At 36.0% G+C, this 18,211-nt stretch overlaps 1 protein-coding gene across 1 annotated transcript in view; it reads left to right on the forward strand.

Moving 5' to 3' along the window:
* Window positions 1-18,211, forward strand: part of ME1 (malic enzyme 1) — a 190,461-nt gene that overhangs the window by 44,368 nt on the left and 127,882 nt on the right. Inside the window, exon 4 of the mRNA XM_058566694.1 lies at window positions 16,712-16,787. Coding sequence (XP_058422677.1) covers window positions 16,712-16,787 — 76 coding nt within the window. The remainder of the gene's footprint in view (window positions 1-16,711; window positions 16,788-18,211) is intronic.

Below are 18,211 nucleotides of genomic sequence, written 5' to 3' on the forward strand. Positions count from 1 at the left end.
GACAATGTTTAAGATCAGTTTATTTCTATTTTATATACTTATACATGTATATGCTGCAAAACCTTATTCACACAAATGAATAGATAGGACTGGAAATAATTTTGTTATAGTAATATCACTTAATTCTTTAAACTCTTTCCAAGTTATATGCCGAAAATCACATAGAGATATACCATGAAAACTTATTTTTAATGATCCACCAAATGACAACTCAATTACATTCTCCTTCACCAATATTGAAAAATTATTAGAATTTTTAACCACTCAAATTCTTTTAACCAAAGAATTAGAAACCACCTTAATTGCAAAAGGTTTTGTTACCTAGTTGTTAGAGTCATAACTTTCAATTTCTGCGAAGTGTCCCAAAAAGCCTTTATCAAGACTTTCCAAATAGCCACCAATATCTGTTACTCTTTCACTTACAGACATTTTGTTTAATCTGCTATATCCAGAAAGAGGTGGGAGGATTGAAACATCAATTTAAATACATCTTTTACAGTGCATATTTTTTCAATATAAAATATGTTTATCTTACACTTTTGTCACAACCTGGAAGTTGCAGATTTAGCTCATTGGAAAATACCTGCCGTATACCCTAAACAGTCCTTTTTATCAAGGCTTTCAGCCAAAAGACTGTCTGCCAGTTCAAGTGTGTTAAGAGTTCTCTTTTAGAATATTATAAACACTACTGGGAAATAATTTATAGAACACATATTGTATGGTTGATTAATAAAAGTCACAATGTCAAGTTAAAATGGTGCAGATTAATTAAATTGATTTATCCATTTAAAAAATAAATTATAAAACAAGATAATTGTATCTCATTCATTAGTTTATTGTAAAGCAATGTAATGTGGCACTGAAATTAGAAGTTTTTATGAAGTAGAGAGTATAAAATAAGGCATGATATTACTTTGGGAAGAATGTATGGATGCATGTATTAAATTCTGGTGTTGCTCTTTTAGAAATCATTAGATAAAAAATATATGTAAATAATACAAAATAAATCCATTAATTTTGTTAGACATGATCAAACTTTCTACATAGTTAGTGAAAGATAAAAATCCATGTTGCAAAAATGAATTGGTTGGGTCGATAATAATTTTACCTTTTAGACAAAGATGTAGAAAATATGAAACATTTCATGAAATAAAATAATAGGATTAACTGTAATAGGAATAAATATTTCATAAATTTGATAAAATTATATAATATCTAATATATCTTTTATTTGAGTGAAATCATATTATATTTTTATTTGAAGATTTCTTTCTTTCTCTCTTTCCAATAGGCATATTCTAACTATTGAGAATAGCTGGAAACATGTGCCACCAAATCCAATAAAATCTAAAAGGCTTTGCACCCTGGGACAATGCATTATAGTAAATTTCAGAATAGATAATATGATGTCTTTCTTTTGTAAAATAGAAGGTCTAGTGTGAAAGGAGATAGGGAATGGGGAATCTGCGTGAATGGATTCATCTTTGGAGAACCACACCAGGTCTTAGTAGATCAATTTTAGGGAAGGACATATATGGAAAGTAAATATCTGGAGAAATTGATTCCCTTAAAACTATTCATGCATTTGTACCCCTTGGGAGGTCTTCTCAATATTACCCGTCAATCTTAGGGCTCTAAGAGGAAGTGTTCTAAGAGACAGGAAGTGGAGCTGCTAGTTTCTTAAGAATTGGTTGGAAATTAGCATAGTGTTACTTCTGCCATATTCTATTGGTCAGAGAAGTTACAGAGGCCATCCAGAATCAAGAAGGGGACTTAGACTCCACTTTTCTATAGGAGGGATGTCAAAGAATTTGTGGTCATCTTTAACCTGCCTCAGCTACTATGTGCCAAACATTATGTTAGGTCACTGTAATAAAATAATGAACAAAACAGACATAACAATTTGCCTCATGAAACATATGATCTAATGGAGGATACAAATAATAAATAAGCAATTATAATACTGTGTGGTAAGCACTGTGAGAGGAGAGTACAAGGTGCTGTGGAATCATAGGAGGGGCCCCTAACTCAAACAAAACTGGAATTCAGGCACAACTTCCCAAAGGAAGTAGCCTGAGAAGGCAATTCTGAATCGAATTAATGCTGTTTAACTTTATCCTTTAATTTCCCCCAAGTCTCATTGATATGATAATACAGTTTATGCTTTTGGAAAGCATATTTCTCACTTATGCTTGACTTAAAGGAAATTAGTGACAAATTTCCAGTGATAGTATAAATTTGAATTTGTGGAGGGATGTTCTAAATCTGAGGGAAAATGGGCATTATTTGGTTTATGGAGTAGGATTGGGGGAAATCAATTTTTTAGGACCCAGCAGTGGCAACCTCCCCTGGAAAATTCTTTGGAAAAGTGGCCTCACATCAAAGGAATTTGCTTGAACTGTATTTGTCAGTATACCAAGTCTGCCCATCTGGCTTATATTTTTCTATGGGTGAGCTTTCTTTCTCTGGAAAATTAAAAAAAAACATCACCTAGAGACATTGCCTGTAAACAGCCGTGTTTTCTTTTAGGTTAATAAAGACCTATTCCTATAATTCTCAACATACGCATGTGGATCTCTGTCAGTTTTCTTCAATATGAGAAAAGGAAATGAGACTAATTGGTTGAATAGTTTGATCACTAGTTTTGGGTTTTGATAAATGAATCTGGAATAGTACAGACTTTCAAGTAAAGATCAGCAACAGAAAAGACTTCTGGGTAAAGGCCCAGAGTTCAGGCTGTGGGATTTACTTTATGTGCAATTTGAAATAAACCTGAAAACATAGCTTCAGCTAAGGCGCTCTCGCTATCCAAGAATGCTTGTTTATTAGAGAAATGAGAATGAAAGAATTAGAATAAACTTTAGTCAGTTTATAGCGACAATGGAGTGATTAATGAAAGTTGTTAACATTAATGTAGAGATTCCCTAATGACTTGGGATGATGAAGCCCGAGTGGGCAAATTTCATGTAAACACTGGGGCCAATCTTAATGGTCTTAGTAAAGTGTTATATGTGGAGAAGTAATTGAATTCTTCCGTATCCTTGTTTTCATTGCTGTTTCTTGTCCTTAGTGCCTTTGACTGCTTGCATAAATAGCTGTGGCATCACTCTAGTGCACTTCCGTCATCAAGTGTCTCTATTATTTCCGCTCTTGGATCCCATAGCATGGTCAGTTTATATTGGCCTTAGATATGACTCTCATTCCATAGACATCAAGTAACTGAAGGATTTTTTTCCCTTGCATTGCCAATAAATGTTTGATAGAATGTATGTATTTTCTCTTAAAAGTGAGGGGTAAAAAGTGCTTTTTTTCCTTTTCTTTTTTGCTGTTATTTGTAATTTTGGAAGGAAACCTGAGAATCCAGCCTAGACATGAGACAAAGTAATTATTTTATTCTAATAGAATTTGCTAATTCAACCAGGATGAGTAAGATGGGTCTTTGGCAAGTAATTCGTACTAATGCAATTTTTTTTTGTATATAGGAGGCTACCATTCTATCGCTGTTTCTTCATGTTTCTCTATCCTCATTTTAGCTTCTGCTTTATAGCTCTGGGTATTTTTTATTTTCCTCACTACAAAGTCATATTCAAAGAACTTTAGTCTGTCCTATCAGATATTTCTGATGTTTCTGCTACCCGTCTTTTTACTGAAAGGGAGTTTAGAAGAAGCAAGTTAGGTAAGGATGACTATTTTTTTCCCTTGCAGAGTTAAATTGTAGAATTTGTTGTACCTTTTCCTCTCACCGTGTAGTATCTTGCAATAGTATTACAGACTGAGAAAGAGCTGGATATGTCAGCTGCTTTATTTCCTCTATTGCATCCTTTTAAAATTTTTCCTTTGAGGGATTCCTTTTAAAATATTAAATCATCCTTGCTTTTAAGACTCTTTAAAAAAAAAATCCTCTATGGTCAGTTTAAATATTGTTATACCAAAGTTATTTTGATTGAAAATATATAGGACTTTGACACAACGACTGTCACATTTTTTTTTTTTTTTTTTTTTTTTGTGAGGAGATCAGCCCTGAGCTAACATCCGCCAATCCTCCTCTTTTTTTTTGCTGAGGAAGACGGCCCTGGGCTAACATCGGTGCCCATCTTCCTCCACTTTATATGGGACCCGCCACAGCATGACTTACCAAGCAGTGCGTCGGTGCGCGCCCGGGATCCGAACCAGGGAACCCCGGGCCGCCGCAGCGGAGCACGCGCACTCAACCGCTTGCGCCACCGGGCCGACCCCACGACTGTCACATTTTGACCTGAGAAAGAACATATTTCATTCTCTCACATTGTTGTAAAGAAACATTTTCTATGGCTTTCATGTCTAATAGTAGTAGATATTCTTACTCTTTCTTGATATGGCCTTTTGAAATGAATGAGAATATACTTTCTCGGGATTCTAAGAATTGTGATAAAAATACATAGTGTAACATTAATAATAATCAACATTTTTCATCTTAGAAAATAGAAGGGTCATTTTTCTACCAGTCATTCAGAAATGGAAGATGTTATCTCCAACTTGGAATAAAAATACTTTCATTATATGATGGCAGGCTTTGCATTTTCATAATGGAGAAAATTCTATAAAAGATATATATCTATTTTTATTTTTTAAAAAGTCTGTTTTCTTAGAAGGAGAATTTCTCCGTTCAGCTTTCCTGTGGTTTTACTGGTAGCTGGCATATATTGCAGAGGAAAATGAAAATAAAAGTTGGAAAATCCTTTCTATTGCTATTTCAGGATTGGAAAAGACAATATCATAGACGCAGAGAATATTGAGACATAGCTTACTGATCATTCTAGGCCAAATCTTCTTTACTTATTTGTAAATTACTGAGACTAGAAAAGTTAACTGACTAGTCTAAGATTTCATAGCTGTGAGTAAAACTCTTATTCCTGTCCACTATTCATCTATAGTATGAAGCCAAAAAATGATATGGTCCACTCATTAAGTTGTTACGTGTGTTAGTTATATAAACCAACGTCCTAAACTGTGAGATCAACATATGTATCTTTATTGCATTTTAATTCATTATATGATAATATTTAAGTAACTCCTTTGAAATTGGAGGACTAATTGCAACAAATATTGGAAATGTATAAAAATCAGGAAAGTAATAGAATTAATAGCTAAATATTAATTCTTAATGCAAAGCACATGGAAATAGAGAACCAAGCTTATTAATATATTTGTCAATCATTAAAATATCTTTTTTATGCCACAGGTCTACCACTTTAGAAATTTGTTCCCTGGCAAGGAAAGAGTGTCAAGCCAAGAGGAATGTCACAGAGAGGACCATTAGTTCCCCAAAGGTCATCAGATATCCCATATCCCTACACCCTCCTCTCCACTCTATTTCTACGTCTCATAAGTCTCAGACCTTCTTGGTAGGCAGTTCCTCAATTCTCAACCTCCTACTTTGATCATTAGTCCACAGCTTTTCTCTTTATCATGATGTATGTTGAGCTATTTGTGTTCAGATTGGCCTCAGGCCTCTAGTCTGAAGAGGAAACCCTGTGTGCACATGGCCTTGTCACTTGGGCTCTCCCTCGTCTTCTACTCTCTCCCCAGTCAGCTGGCTGTAGACTCAAATGGTTTATAGTGCCCCTTTTCACTAGTAGTGAGAAAAAGTCTAACTACTGGACGGAGCACTGCTCTAGGTGTCAGATCAGAGTTTTTGTTCTACTTCTGCCACTAAGTAGCTGTCCAAGCTTGAAAAAAACCACTCATCTCCCTTCTGCTCAAAGAGAAATGTATTTACTTTTACTTCATTTTTCTCTTAAAAATATGAAATAAAATCATTTTTTGAAAAAAGTCAAAATCTAGGGAAAGTACAAAGACTAGTTACAAATACCTATGTATCCATTATCTAAAATTAACATTTGTTAACATTGTATCACATTTGATTTTTTTTTTTAATTAGTGATAACACTGAGAGTCCCCTTTGGCCTCCAGTGTTATGCCCATTACCCTCACCCCTTCCTCAAGGCAGTTACTTCTCCGTTCTCCATTGATGACCTGAAATAAAATATCTTAAAATGTACATAATATAGCATTAGATTACAGGAACATTGTTATAATAACGTAGTTGTTATTACTAAATTTAGTTGTGAAAAAGCAATTCTTTTTTTTTCAAATGTATGGTTCTTTTATCTATCCAAATGTTTCTGTTTCTCACATAATATCTCTGGGACATTACCAGACTATATCTTCATTCTTTTAAAAGAATACTGCCTTTGCCTTCTTTTGGAATTCTAAAAATTGAATTGTAAAAGCTAGCATATTACCACCATTTAGAATAATATTGCCAGTCTTAGTCACTTTTGATTTCTGGAAACTACAGCCGTCTATGCTAAATAATGCTATGCATTGGTCATTAGGTCACGGAAGTGACAACAGAGCCAATCAGCAATACGTGGCAAGTCCTCTTGTATTTTCCTTGGTGCTTAGCACTGTGTCATGTCTATCGTAAAGTATGAATATATGATAAATGATGGAATGAGTATCTGAATTTTACTTTTTATATACACACTATTTGTATGATTTTTCTATTTCAAATTAACACGAACTTAGCTGCTTCAGACAACATCCACTTATCAGCTCACAGTTCTGTGTGTCAGAAATCTGGCATGGTATGGTTGAGTTCTATGTTTAGGGTATCACAAGGCTAAAATCAAGGGGTCAGCCAGACTGAGAACTCGTCTGGAGGCTTACAGAAAAATCTGCTTCCAAGCTTATTCTTGTTGGCACAATTCAGTTCCTTGTGATTGTAGGACTAAAGTCCCTGGCTGTCAGCCAGGGACTGCTCTCAGCGGCTAGAAGTGGCTCTTATTCCTTGCTGCTTGACCCCCTCTATCTAAGTTTGTAGCAATGCTTGGAGTCCTTCTTGTTCTTTGAACCTCTGACTTCGTCTTCTGTGACCAGCTGGAAAAATTCTCTGCCTTTAAAGAGTGGAGGCCCACCCAGATAATCTTCTCATCTGCAGGCCAACCGTACTGTCTAATGTAGCCTTATCAGAGTAGGATACATCATAGGCACAGTCCTGGGGATTATTCAGGATGTGAACAGCAGGGAGCTGGGACATCTCGGGACCATCTTAGAAATCTGCCCACTCACTAATTTTCACTCCTCAGGAGGGTTAAGACTAGAAATAGAGCTTTAAACATTATCTACAATAAACAAAATGAACTCACATGATTATCATTGCAGAGAAAAATCAAATAGTTACACAAAGAAAAATATCACTCATGTTAGTAATATTAGGATGTTATGTGGTAATAGAAACCTTACTTTTGGAAGTAGGTGATCAGAGGAAATGGGAAGTCTACCTTTCTCTTCTGGCCTCAATTAAAAAGTTTTTTACTTCTATAATAGAATTAGTATTTAGTCACAAGGATGTCACCTTCCATTGGCCCCTGCACCTTCCACTGGGTCCCTCCCCACCTACAGGCTCTGTCTCATCCTAGTTTATGTCTAAGCTAAACCAGAGTAAGCCTGAAGTACTTAAACCACCTTATTTACCTTTCTTCCAAAGCTGGTGTGATCTTATAATTTGTGATTCTTTCTCAGACCTAGTAGCTCTGGAGCTGTCAGTTTTCTCATTATCTCTCAAGTCCTTTACTGTCATCAAGCTCTATTGCCCCCCCAATGTTAACACCAAGATCTCAGGTTGCTGATCTCTCAGCCTCCAAGTGCTCCAAGTCCTAGAACTGGGCATTGGATCTGGTTATTGCTATCCTTTCTCAGGGACTTTTCCCCTAAATTTTGATTTCTTCTATCTGTTCCTTGGCTTTTTCATTTCTCAGAAGACTCCCCCAATTATATACATTGACCACATAGCTGCTGAGTGTTCTCCATCCCAGTTTTTTGCTATAGGGTTTTACCCACCATTGGGTCAGCTAGTGCCATAATCACATCTGAACTACCTTCCTTTCTCTTTTCCTATGTTCTTTCTGTCGCTACCTGTTTCGTTCTTTTCTTTCTGTAAGAGTGCAGAATTCCTGACTTCAAGAGTTCATAATCTAGTAGGACAGATATATAAGAAAGTGAAAAATTGTATTACAATATGATAAGTGCTATATTAGAGAAAAACAGCAAGGTTCTATGGGATTACAGAGAGATTCCAATTCAGCCTGACCATGGGTCAGGAAATATTTCCAAGAGGAGGTGACATTACACTGCCTCTGATAAGCGATTAGGAGTCAGCCTGGCAGTGAAGAGGAGCTGGAGGCATTGGAGGGATGCTAAATTTATCCTTAGAGCATCATCCAGACCTGAAACTAGATAGTTCTCAGGCTGAATTAGTTGATCAATTTCCAAGAGCAAAGATGGGATCAAAAATGGGAGATAAAGCCAAAAGATCAGACATTCAGCAGAAGCTGAGGCAAAGTGGACCTTGAAAATGAGTCCAAGGGAGGGAGCAAAGCAAAGAGTCCTTAGGCCTTCCCTGTGCCTTAGAGTGAAAAACAGAACTGTTTTTGAACCTAGAGCATGCCAGCATTTAAGAGTTAAGCAGAAACAAAGGAGATTGTGAAGAAGACTAAGAAGTGGCGAGAGAGTAACAGCAGGAGGATAAACTGAACTAGAGGACAGAGATACTGACATTTTAGTCACTAATGAATAATGGATAATGGAAAGAGGTTTATAGGTGGATAGCTGGAAGCTGAAAGTCTCTATTTTATCTTCAGAGTGAAAAAAAGTGTGCTAATCTGATGAAAGTGTAGAGGGGTAGGAATGAGGGGAAATATGATGTAAGCCCTCATGGGGAATCTAAGAATAGCCAGTGGAAGGTACTTGAGGAAGTCATGTTGGGTTGTGAGGACCTAGCTGACACTAGAGACACTGGGAGGGTTTAATGGATCTAACACACCTGGTTGAATGCCTTTTTCAAGCATCATTCTGCATTAGGGCTTGAGGAAAAGAGAAGGCAGATGGATTGATTTAGATTTGGAGGTTTTCAGAAAGGGTATGATGGAAAGAGAAAAAGGCAAGGGAGTTAAGAATGGTTGGCAGAATGGATAAAATCCAGCTCAATAAAGAAGGAAATTCAATCAGGGTAGACTGATAATTTGGAGGAAAAAAATAAAAGCAGATGTTGAAAGACAGGAGACATTAATGAGATCAAAGTGTAGTTATACCAGAAGTGTGATATTTGGAAAAGTGTGAAGGATATTAGATCCTCACATCACAGACTATGCTGCAATTTTAGACAGATTTAAAGAACTGAATCAAACCTAGAAAGGAAAAGTAAAAATGAAATATAGAAAAATGATTGATGAAGAAGGACTTGTATGCTTAAAAGAAATGTAAAAAATCTGAAAAGATAAAAATCAATTTGTTTTACTATATATAAATAGGAAACAGCAAACAAAAGTGAAAGATAAAAAAATTAGGAAAATAATTTCCACAAGTATGATAAGCAAAAGGACAAAAATCTTTAATCTGTAAAGAAGTGATCTAGGTTGGTATTTCTCCAGCAGCAGTGGATAATTATAGCTTCTTTTTGCACAGCCAGCACCAGTATTTCATGTTCTTCAGAGATAGCAGCAGTCAGGCTGCACCCTTTCTCTGCTTCTTGCTCCTTTCAATCTCTGATGAAAAGGGTTGGAGGCCCATCACGGAATGTTGGAGCCTGGACAGTGTTAAGATCACTTGCCCAGGAGGGCAGACTGATTCAAGGTGTGAGAGCCAAGCAAGGTGCAGGGAGAATCTGTGTATGAGGGTAGTCCAGTGCCAGGTGTCAGAGCCCCAGTGGGGTGAGGAGGCCATCCACGTAGGAGGGCTGCCTACTGCAGGGATTGGAGTCTTAGTGACGTGAGTGGGATGTGTACACAGGGAGGGGACAAGATTAATTTCATGCAGGAGGACTGATCAAATCAGTAAATATATTAAGCATAATGAGAGCCAAATTTCTCACTATAGGAGAAAGTTGTTACAAATGTGAAAACTGAGGGGAGAACACTAGAATGAACCCTATGGTGTTGAATTGGAGTTGGAGGTATTAGTGTGAATTTATGGTTTTCAAAGTATAGATAGATAGATGGATAGATATGGAAGTAAATGTGTATAAAATATATGTGTGTGTATATATGTGTGTGTGCGTGTGTGTATATATATATATATACACACACACACACATAGATGTATAAAGTATGTGTGTACATACGTATATTCTCTAGCTCTGTCCATTGAGTTGGCCTGGAAGCAGCAACACTCCAGTAACAATGAGCATACCTAGCACTCAGAACTAAATACCATTCTCCACGAAAAGGAGCCAGAACTCCTTAGAGAAATTGCTGATTTCAGGGCTGGGCCAGGATAAGTAAAAGACGAGCTTGGGACATCTCATCCCAGAAAGTAAGGAAGTGCTAACTTTTCTGATTATAATTATGTAGGAGAATATTTTTGTTTGTAGGAAATGCACTAAATTATTTGGTAGTGATGAAGCATCATGTTGGCTACTTAAGTCTCAAGTAGTTCAGAGAAAACAATTCTTTGTGGTATACTTAGAATTCTTTTAAGCATTTACTGCAGGATATGATAATATTGATCCATGCCTTCTTAACTTTGTCCTCCCTTGACTTCCCTTGGCTTCAGAAACACTGGTTGTCCTACCTGTTAGATCATTTTTTTCTTGAGGACCCTTCCTAGTCATGTTCTTTTATCGTGGGTACTACCTGTAATGCTTTCCCCTTCACCTTCCCTTCTTTCTCCTTAGTAATCTCTTCTACCTCCTTCGACTCCAGGCATCTGACTCCTAACTCTGCATCTGAATCCTGGGTATTTCCTGATCTTTAGACCTACATTTCACCTGAACTCAGCTTTCTTTAGTACTTCTTCTCTCATCATCCCAGACCTGCTGGTATAATTTTGGGTTAATTTTGGGTTAATTCCCAAGGCTTACTAATGCATGCTCACATTTTTGTGAAAAATATGGGGTCTAATTTTCTTATTTCAACAGATAGTAAAATCAGTTTCTGTAATGCAAAAGAGGATTATTACAGAAAATTGTAGAGTGGTTTCTTCCTCCACTGGGTCAGGAGCAGGGTCCTGAACCCATTTCCAGAAGAAAATACATGTCTAGTTACAATAGAAAGTTGCATGTTAGAAAATGAACTCTAGTTTGATATGAAATAAATTTCATTATGGGTGTTATCTGAGACAATATGAAGAAGTAAGAATATTATCTCATCTTACAAATTTCTTTTGAGAGTGTAATATATATAATGTTAGAGGTTATGAGAAAAGTTTGAACTAAGTATATGAGAAAATGGTCCACATTTTAAAATTGTCTCAGTTCTAACATGAAATAGACACAAAAGTATGAGTATTTTTAATTGGCATGTTTAATATACTTTGAATAAAAATTAAATATTTTAAACAAATTGATCAACAAGAACATGGATGGAGAAAAGTGTTTATTGTAATTCCACTCGTTTAAAAATATCATTGATAAATAACTTTCCTGTCTAAACTTTTCATTTTATAACTATAACTATATATATGTATATGTTGAGGATTAATGTTTCATATCCAACTCTATACCAGCAAGTATGAGTCATTTCTGTGCTGAAACACTTTTGAATATCTCATTAGGTTTCTGATCAAGGAGAGATTCCAGGAAGTTTTGCAAATTATTCTCTCAAAATGCTTGACTTTGGTGGGACATTACAGATCCTTCATTTATTGAGCTCTCTCCAAGAGTAAGCACTTTTGCCCCAAATGAATCTCTGCTCAGTGCTAGAGATTACAGGTAGCCAAATGGCTCTCCCACTGAAATTGTACTCATATGTTTGTATAATAAACCTTGGCATTTAATTTATGTAAATTTTAGTCTTATTCATTGTACCTCTTGTTTTAAAAAAAATGATACTGTTTCCTGAGACCAGTGTTACTTGGAAAACCTTGGCTAACTAACAAGTTCCCAAGAAATATTATTTAATGGTATATTGCCAAGAACACTTAGATAATTCAAAAAAATTACTTTCTTTAAAAAGTCCAAATATATTTCATTTTAATTTTACAATTATTTATTGAGACCTTATTGATTGCATGGTTGGATATGACAGGGATCCAAAAGAAATATGTAACTTATAAAGAGCTTATAATCATTTTTGAGAAACAAAATAAATTCATATAAAACAGCAAAAAAAAGAGGAAAGGATATAATTTAGTGCCAACTTGGTAAATTAATATTTTTGTTGAGTCAGACAGTCATCAGTAATCTGCCTGTAGCACTTACTATCATAATATAATTTTTGGTTACTTAATAAGTCAGTATAAGTCTAGGTTTATTTCATGTTTTCTGTACTTTTAAAAAATATGATTATAGAAGGCTTATTTTTTCAGCATTGAAGTCAGCACATATTGTTGGACACATACCATGTGCCAGCACACAGACATCAGGGTTACAAATGTGAGCAAAACAGAGTCTCTGTACTTAAGGAACTTGTTGCTTTATGTGTATATGTGTACTGGGGGTGGTGGCAGGGAGGATATAGACAGTAAACATATGAAAAAATAAATAAGATAATTTCAGATCCTTATAAGTATTATGAAGACGATAAAAATGTTAGAGTGGAGGTGCTTTGATGCTGTTATGAGAGAAGGTCTGTCTGAGGAACTAAGGTTTGAGTTGAGGCTTGAATGATGAGAGAAATTAAGTAGGTGGTTATATTTGCAGTTTGGAGCTCAAGGGAGTGGTCTAGGTTGAAGATAGAAGTTTAAGAGTCTTCATTATGAACGTGATACTTAAAGCCATGTCCAACACACGTGAGAAGTCAAGTAAGATGAGAGTTGGGAGTTGACCTCTGCCTTTAGTCAGATGTCAGTCATCAGTGACTTTGGTAAGAGTTGTTTCTGTGGAGAAGAGGGGAGAAAAGCCTAATTAACAGATTGACAAGAGAATGGGAGGTAAAGAAATAGAGAAAATAAGAATACACAAGTCTTTGAAGGGTTTTGCTATGAAGGAGGGGAGAGTAGGGGACAAAATCCAGTCTTCTTAGAAGATGGATAATATTAGGGCAGGTTATGCCAATAAGAATGATCTGGTAGAGAAGGGAGAGAAAGTGATGATGTCGCATAGAGATGGGATAACTGCAGGAGTGAAGCCTTTGAAAAGCTAAGATAGGATGGGATCCAGAGCATAAGTGAGACAATGGCCTTGATAATAGGAAATTTCTTCCATTATAACAGGAGGGAAGGCAGAGGATGTGAAAAAAGATGCAGAGGCAGGACAATGGAGAAAAGATAGTCTTTTTAACAAACGATGCTGGAACAACTGGACGTCCACATGCAAAAAGATGAATCTAAACAGATTTTATTTGCTTCACAAAAATTAACTCAAAATGGATCACAAACCTAAATGTAAAGCACAAAATTACAAAACTCCTAGAAGATAACATAGAAAATCTAGATGACATTGGGTATGGCAATGACTTTTTAGATACAACACCAAAGGCAGGATCCATGAAAGCTGGACTTCATTAAAATTAAAAATTTCTGCTCTATGAAAGACACTGTCAAGAGAATTAAAAGGGAAGCCACATACTGGGAGAACATATTTACAAAAGACATATCTGATAAAGGACTGTTATCTAAAATATACAAAGAACTCTTAAAACTCAATAGTAAGTAAACGAACAACCAGATTTAAAAAATGGGCCAAAGATCTTAACAGACACCTTACCAAAGAAAATGTGCAAATGGCAAATAAGCATATATAAAGATGCTCCACATTGTATGTAATCAGGAAAATGCAAATGAAAACAACAGTGAGATACCACTACACATTTGTTAGAATGGCCAAAATTGAGAACACTGACAACACCAAACGATGGCGAGGATGTGGAACAACAGGAACTCTCATTCATTGCTGGTGGGAATGGAAAATGGTACAGCCACTTTGGAAGACAGTTTGTGGGTTCTTACAAAACTAAACATACTCTTACCATAAAATCTAGTAATCATGCTCTTGGTATTTACCTGAAAGAGATGAAAAATCATGTCCACAGAAAAACCTGCACACGAATGCTTATAACAGCTTTATTGGTAATTGTCAAAACCTGGGAGCAACCAAGATGTCCTTAAGTAGGTAAATGGATAAATAACTCTGGTACATCCAGACAATGGAATATTTTTCAGTGCTAAAAAGTAATGAAGAATTAAGCCATGAAAAGACATAAAGAAACCTTATATGCGTGTTACTAAGTGAAAGAATCCAATCTGAAAAGACTACATACTGTATGATTCCAACCATATGACATTCTAGAAAAGGCAAAACTATGGAGACAGTAAAAAGATCAGTGGTTGCTGGGGTGAGGGAGGAAGGGATGAATAGGTGGAGTACAGAGGATTTTTAGAGCAGTGAAACTACTCTGTATGATACTATAATGGCGGATACATGTCATTATAAATTTGTGCACACTCATAGAATGTACAACACCAAGAGTGACCCCTAATGTAAACTATGGACTCTGGGTGGTAATGAGTGTTATTGTAGGCTCATCAATTGTAATAAATGTACTACTCTAGTGGGGGATATTGATAAAGGTGGAGGCTGTGCATGTGTGGGGGCAGTAGTATGTGGGGAATCTCTGTACTTTTTGCTCGATTTTGCTGTGAACTTAAAACTGCTCTAAAAAATAGTTGATTTAAAAAAAAGATGCAGATGGGTTAAGTGGGGTTTATATTAGAAAGATGAGGTAGTTTTTACCCTATTGTATCTGTTTCTGTTTGAAGTTTAAGATTTGGTTATCAACTGAGAGTGACAGGGAGATGGGTATAGGAGAGGTGAGGAGAAAAGAGAAGGTGTGAAATGGTCCTCTCAGAGAGTGGTAATTTAAATTTTCTGGGAAATCATAGTGGTAAACTTTACGAGAAGAGTGTCAATTTGAGATTTCTGGCCATAAAAAGGAAGTGAATCTTATCAACATTGTTTTGTGATTTTTTATAACAGTACTTTGACCAAGTAGTAGCAGTAGGGATCCCTATTACTTAGATTGTGGTCTTGAAATAACACTTTGTACTAAAAGAAAGCAGGGCTTCTTAGAGAAATGGCTCATTTCAGGTTTGGGGCAGACATTTTCGAGACAAAATGGAATGTCTTGTCATAACAGAGAAAATGGGAGCTGTCAAAAACTACTATAGTCATGTCAAAAGGACTGAGGGGCCAACATGAAGAGTGTTCCACTGGCTAAATTTGGGACAATTTGAGTGTCAATAAAGAAAATTGTGATGGATTAGAACACATCAAATATGTTTAAATCTGTGAGATCATATTGATCCAAAACACACACACACACACGGACATAAAACTTAGTGGAAACTCTTGAAGGATGCTAGCAAATGAGCAGTTTATTTTAAAAACTGATAAGTAAAGAGAAATAATCAAGCATTTATCATTTTCTCATATCTGCTTTACCATTAAGTAATCAAAGAATAGATGTGGTGAAATTTCTCTTTAAAGAAGTATTCCAGCAAATAAATAAAGAGTGATAGGTAGAATTGAAATGTCACCATTTTGTAACCCCTAATGAATTTAGTTGTTAACCGTCAGTAGCTGCTAAAATGACAAAAAGGACTGCAAGATATTACACATCTTCTGATAACACCAAACCATGAGTGTCTTTAAAAAATTGAACATGAATCTGATTAAGCCTTTAGATTCAATTACCAACTTCCCAAGAAACATAGAGGAGAGATTAACATGTTGATCTATACCATAGGGATACAATCAGCAAAATTCAGATTGTGGGAGACTTTACCAGTCAAAATAAACAGTAGTGTCTGGGGATGGTTTATCATGTGGATGATAAAACTATAAATTAAGGAAATGGTACCATGAAAGTCAGGATAGTGGTTACTCTTAGAAGGGACGGGTTCTCGTTTGGGAGAAAACACGTGGAGGGCTTCTCGGTAACTGACAAGATCTCTCTGCTGAAGTGGATGTTATATAGAAGGGTGGTTGCCTTAAACAGTTCGTTAAGCTGTACATTTGTTGTATGTGGTTCTCTGTATTTGAGTTATATTTAACAATACTAAGGTAAAACTTTTAAGTGACGTTAAGACATTTAATATTTTTTATATTAATTTTTAAAGTTACTTGTTAGGCTTTTATAGGAAATAGGGGGCAAGGGAGAGCAGTGTTCAAGACTTGAGTTGAGTCTAAATAACAGAGATGCAAACAGCAGCTAAGACCGCAGGTCAAAGAATCAAGTTCCACATGAAAGGACTGCTCAGCATTAGTCAGTCACTTCAGCCGTCTCTGATACATCTTCTCATCTTTACACTATGAATATGTAATAAATGGAATATACACTGAAAATGCCTGTTTACATATGCTTCATGTTGTTTTTCAAAGTGCTTTTACATATATTATCTTATTTAATGACAGACTGTAAATGAGTCTATGAGTGGAATTGCTAATACTGTTTAAATTCTCTGTATATAAAAATAGTGAATGTTTCTTTAATTAAAAAATACTTAAGAATATGTAATATAAGAATGAACCTACCTTTATTATAGATGTCAAGATATTGTTTACAGTAATTTCTCCTTTACTTATATGATTCCTATCCCTTATTTGTTTAAGCAAATAATTTCACTAGTTTGGTAAAAATGGGCATATATTAAACTGATGTGAAAAAATTTTTAAATGTTCATGACAGTTTGACAAGTCTGAAGTAAATTAAAACTACTCCTTTTTTTCTGTCAGAGGTCTCTTTATTAGTATCCATGATCGAGGGCATATTGCTTCAATTCTTAACGCATGGCCAGAAGATGTCATCAAGGTAAGTTGTCACATTTTTCTACTATGGCGAATTTGTTCTTTTCCCTGTCCCATAACATATTGACAATTTTCAAGATGTTAGGTAGCGTTCACTAGCTATTCTAGTGAATGTCACCTAATTTATATCCCTTTGATTTTTGCATAGTGGATTACAACTGTCCCTCGGTATCCTTGGGGGGATTGATTCTAGGACCCTCGTGGTTACCAAAATCCACGGATGCTCAAGTCCCTTATATAAAATGGCATAGTATTTGCATATATCCCATGCACATCCTCCCATAGATTTTGAATTCTCTCTAGATTACTTATAATACAGAATACAATGTAAATGCTATGTAAATAGTTGTTACGCTGTATTGTTTAAAGAATAATGACAAGGAAAAAAGTCTACACATGTTCAGTATGGACGCAAACATCGTAAGCCTTTCCATCTGGGGTTGGTTGAATCCCGCCGATGCAGAACCTGTGGATATGGAGGGCCAACTGTAATTTTAGTCTGATTCTATTTAGATACTGTTTCCGCATTATTTCCGTCAAATTTCTTATTATTTCTTTATTCATTGTAAGTGATGATAAATGTTGAATAAATGTTGAAGTAGTGTCTGAATGTCTGTATTTCTTTAAGCAAACTCCTTTGTCATATCTTCTGTGTTTAATTATCTACTAAGAGGAATCCAGGTAGGCAAAAAAATCTGTTAATTCATTTCCATTATCATTGTGACCTTAAGTAGCTCATCTGACTTCCCTCTGTGAGTGAGATAATGAAAATAAAATAACAATAGTATGTGACATTTGGTAGCTTTCTGTGTGAGACACTACCTGGATCACCTCTCGTATTATCCTGATACTTCAGTGAGGAAAGGCAGGCACAGGTGGGTTGCACAGGGGGGTTAGTGCCCAGTGGTGGTGGGAATTGGATGCAGGCCTCAGAGCCCTTGCTCTTAAACTGGGTGCGCTGCCACCTTCCTTGTAAGGATAGTGAGATGTACTTATCCCCTCCTTGGCTCCCTTTTTCCTTTCTGTTAGGTGCCCAGCAACTTTGGGGTATCTTTGAGGACTAAGATTGAGTAAATTGATGCCTCTTAGTGGTATAAAAGCACTTCAGCTGTGACTTCTGAAGTGTGACTCCCTTAATGATCTTTTCTGTTTGAGCACTTGTGGCTAGAATTGATTCACTGGGCTCTTTAAGGCTCAGGCTAGGCAAACTCGTAAAGCAACATGTTTTTCATTGCTTGCAGTCTTCCCGGTTTTTCCACTTGCCCCACCTAAGTTGCTCCTTCACCTTTTCTCCCATCAAGTGCGCTGTCCACAGATCCTGTCCTTAGGAACTACCCTAAAAATGTGTTAATTCTATGAAATGTAAATATCTGATCCTCTAAGAAGAAGGATACTTACATTTTAACCAGGACTCTCAGAGGATTTTAA

Source organism: Diceros bicornis, chromosome 23 (genome assembly GCF_020826845.1).
Source record: "Diceros bicornis minor isolate mBicDic1 chromosome 23, mDicBic1.mat.cur, whole genome shotgun sequence".
NCBI classification, from domain to species: Eukaryota; Metazoa; Chordata; class Mammalia; order Perissodactyla; family Rhinocerotidae; genus Diceros; species Diceros bicornis.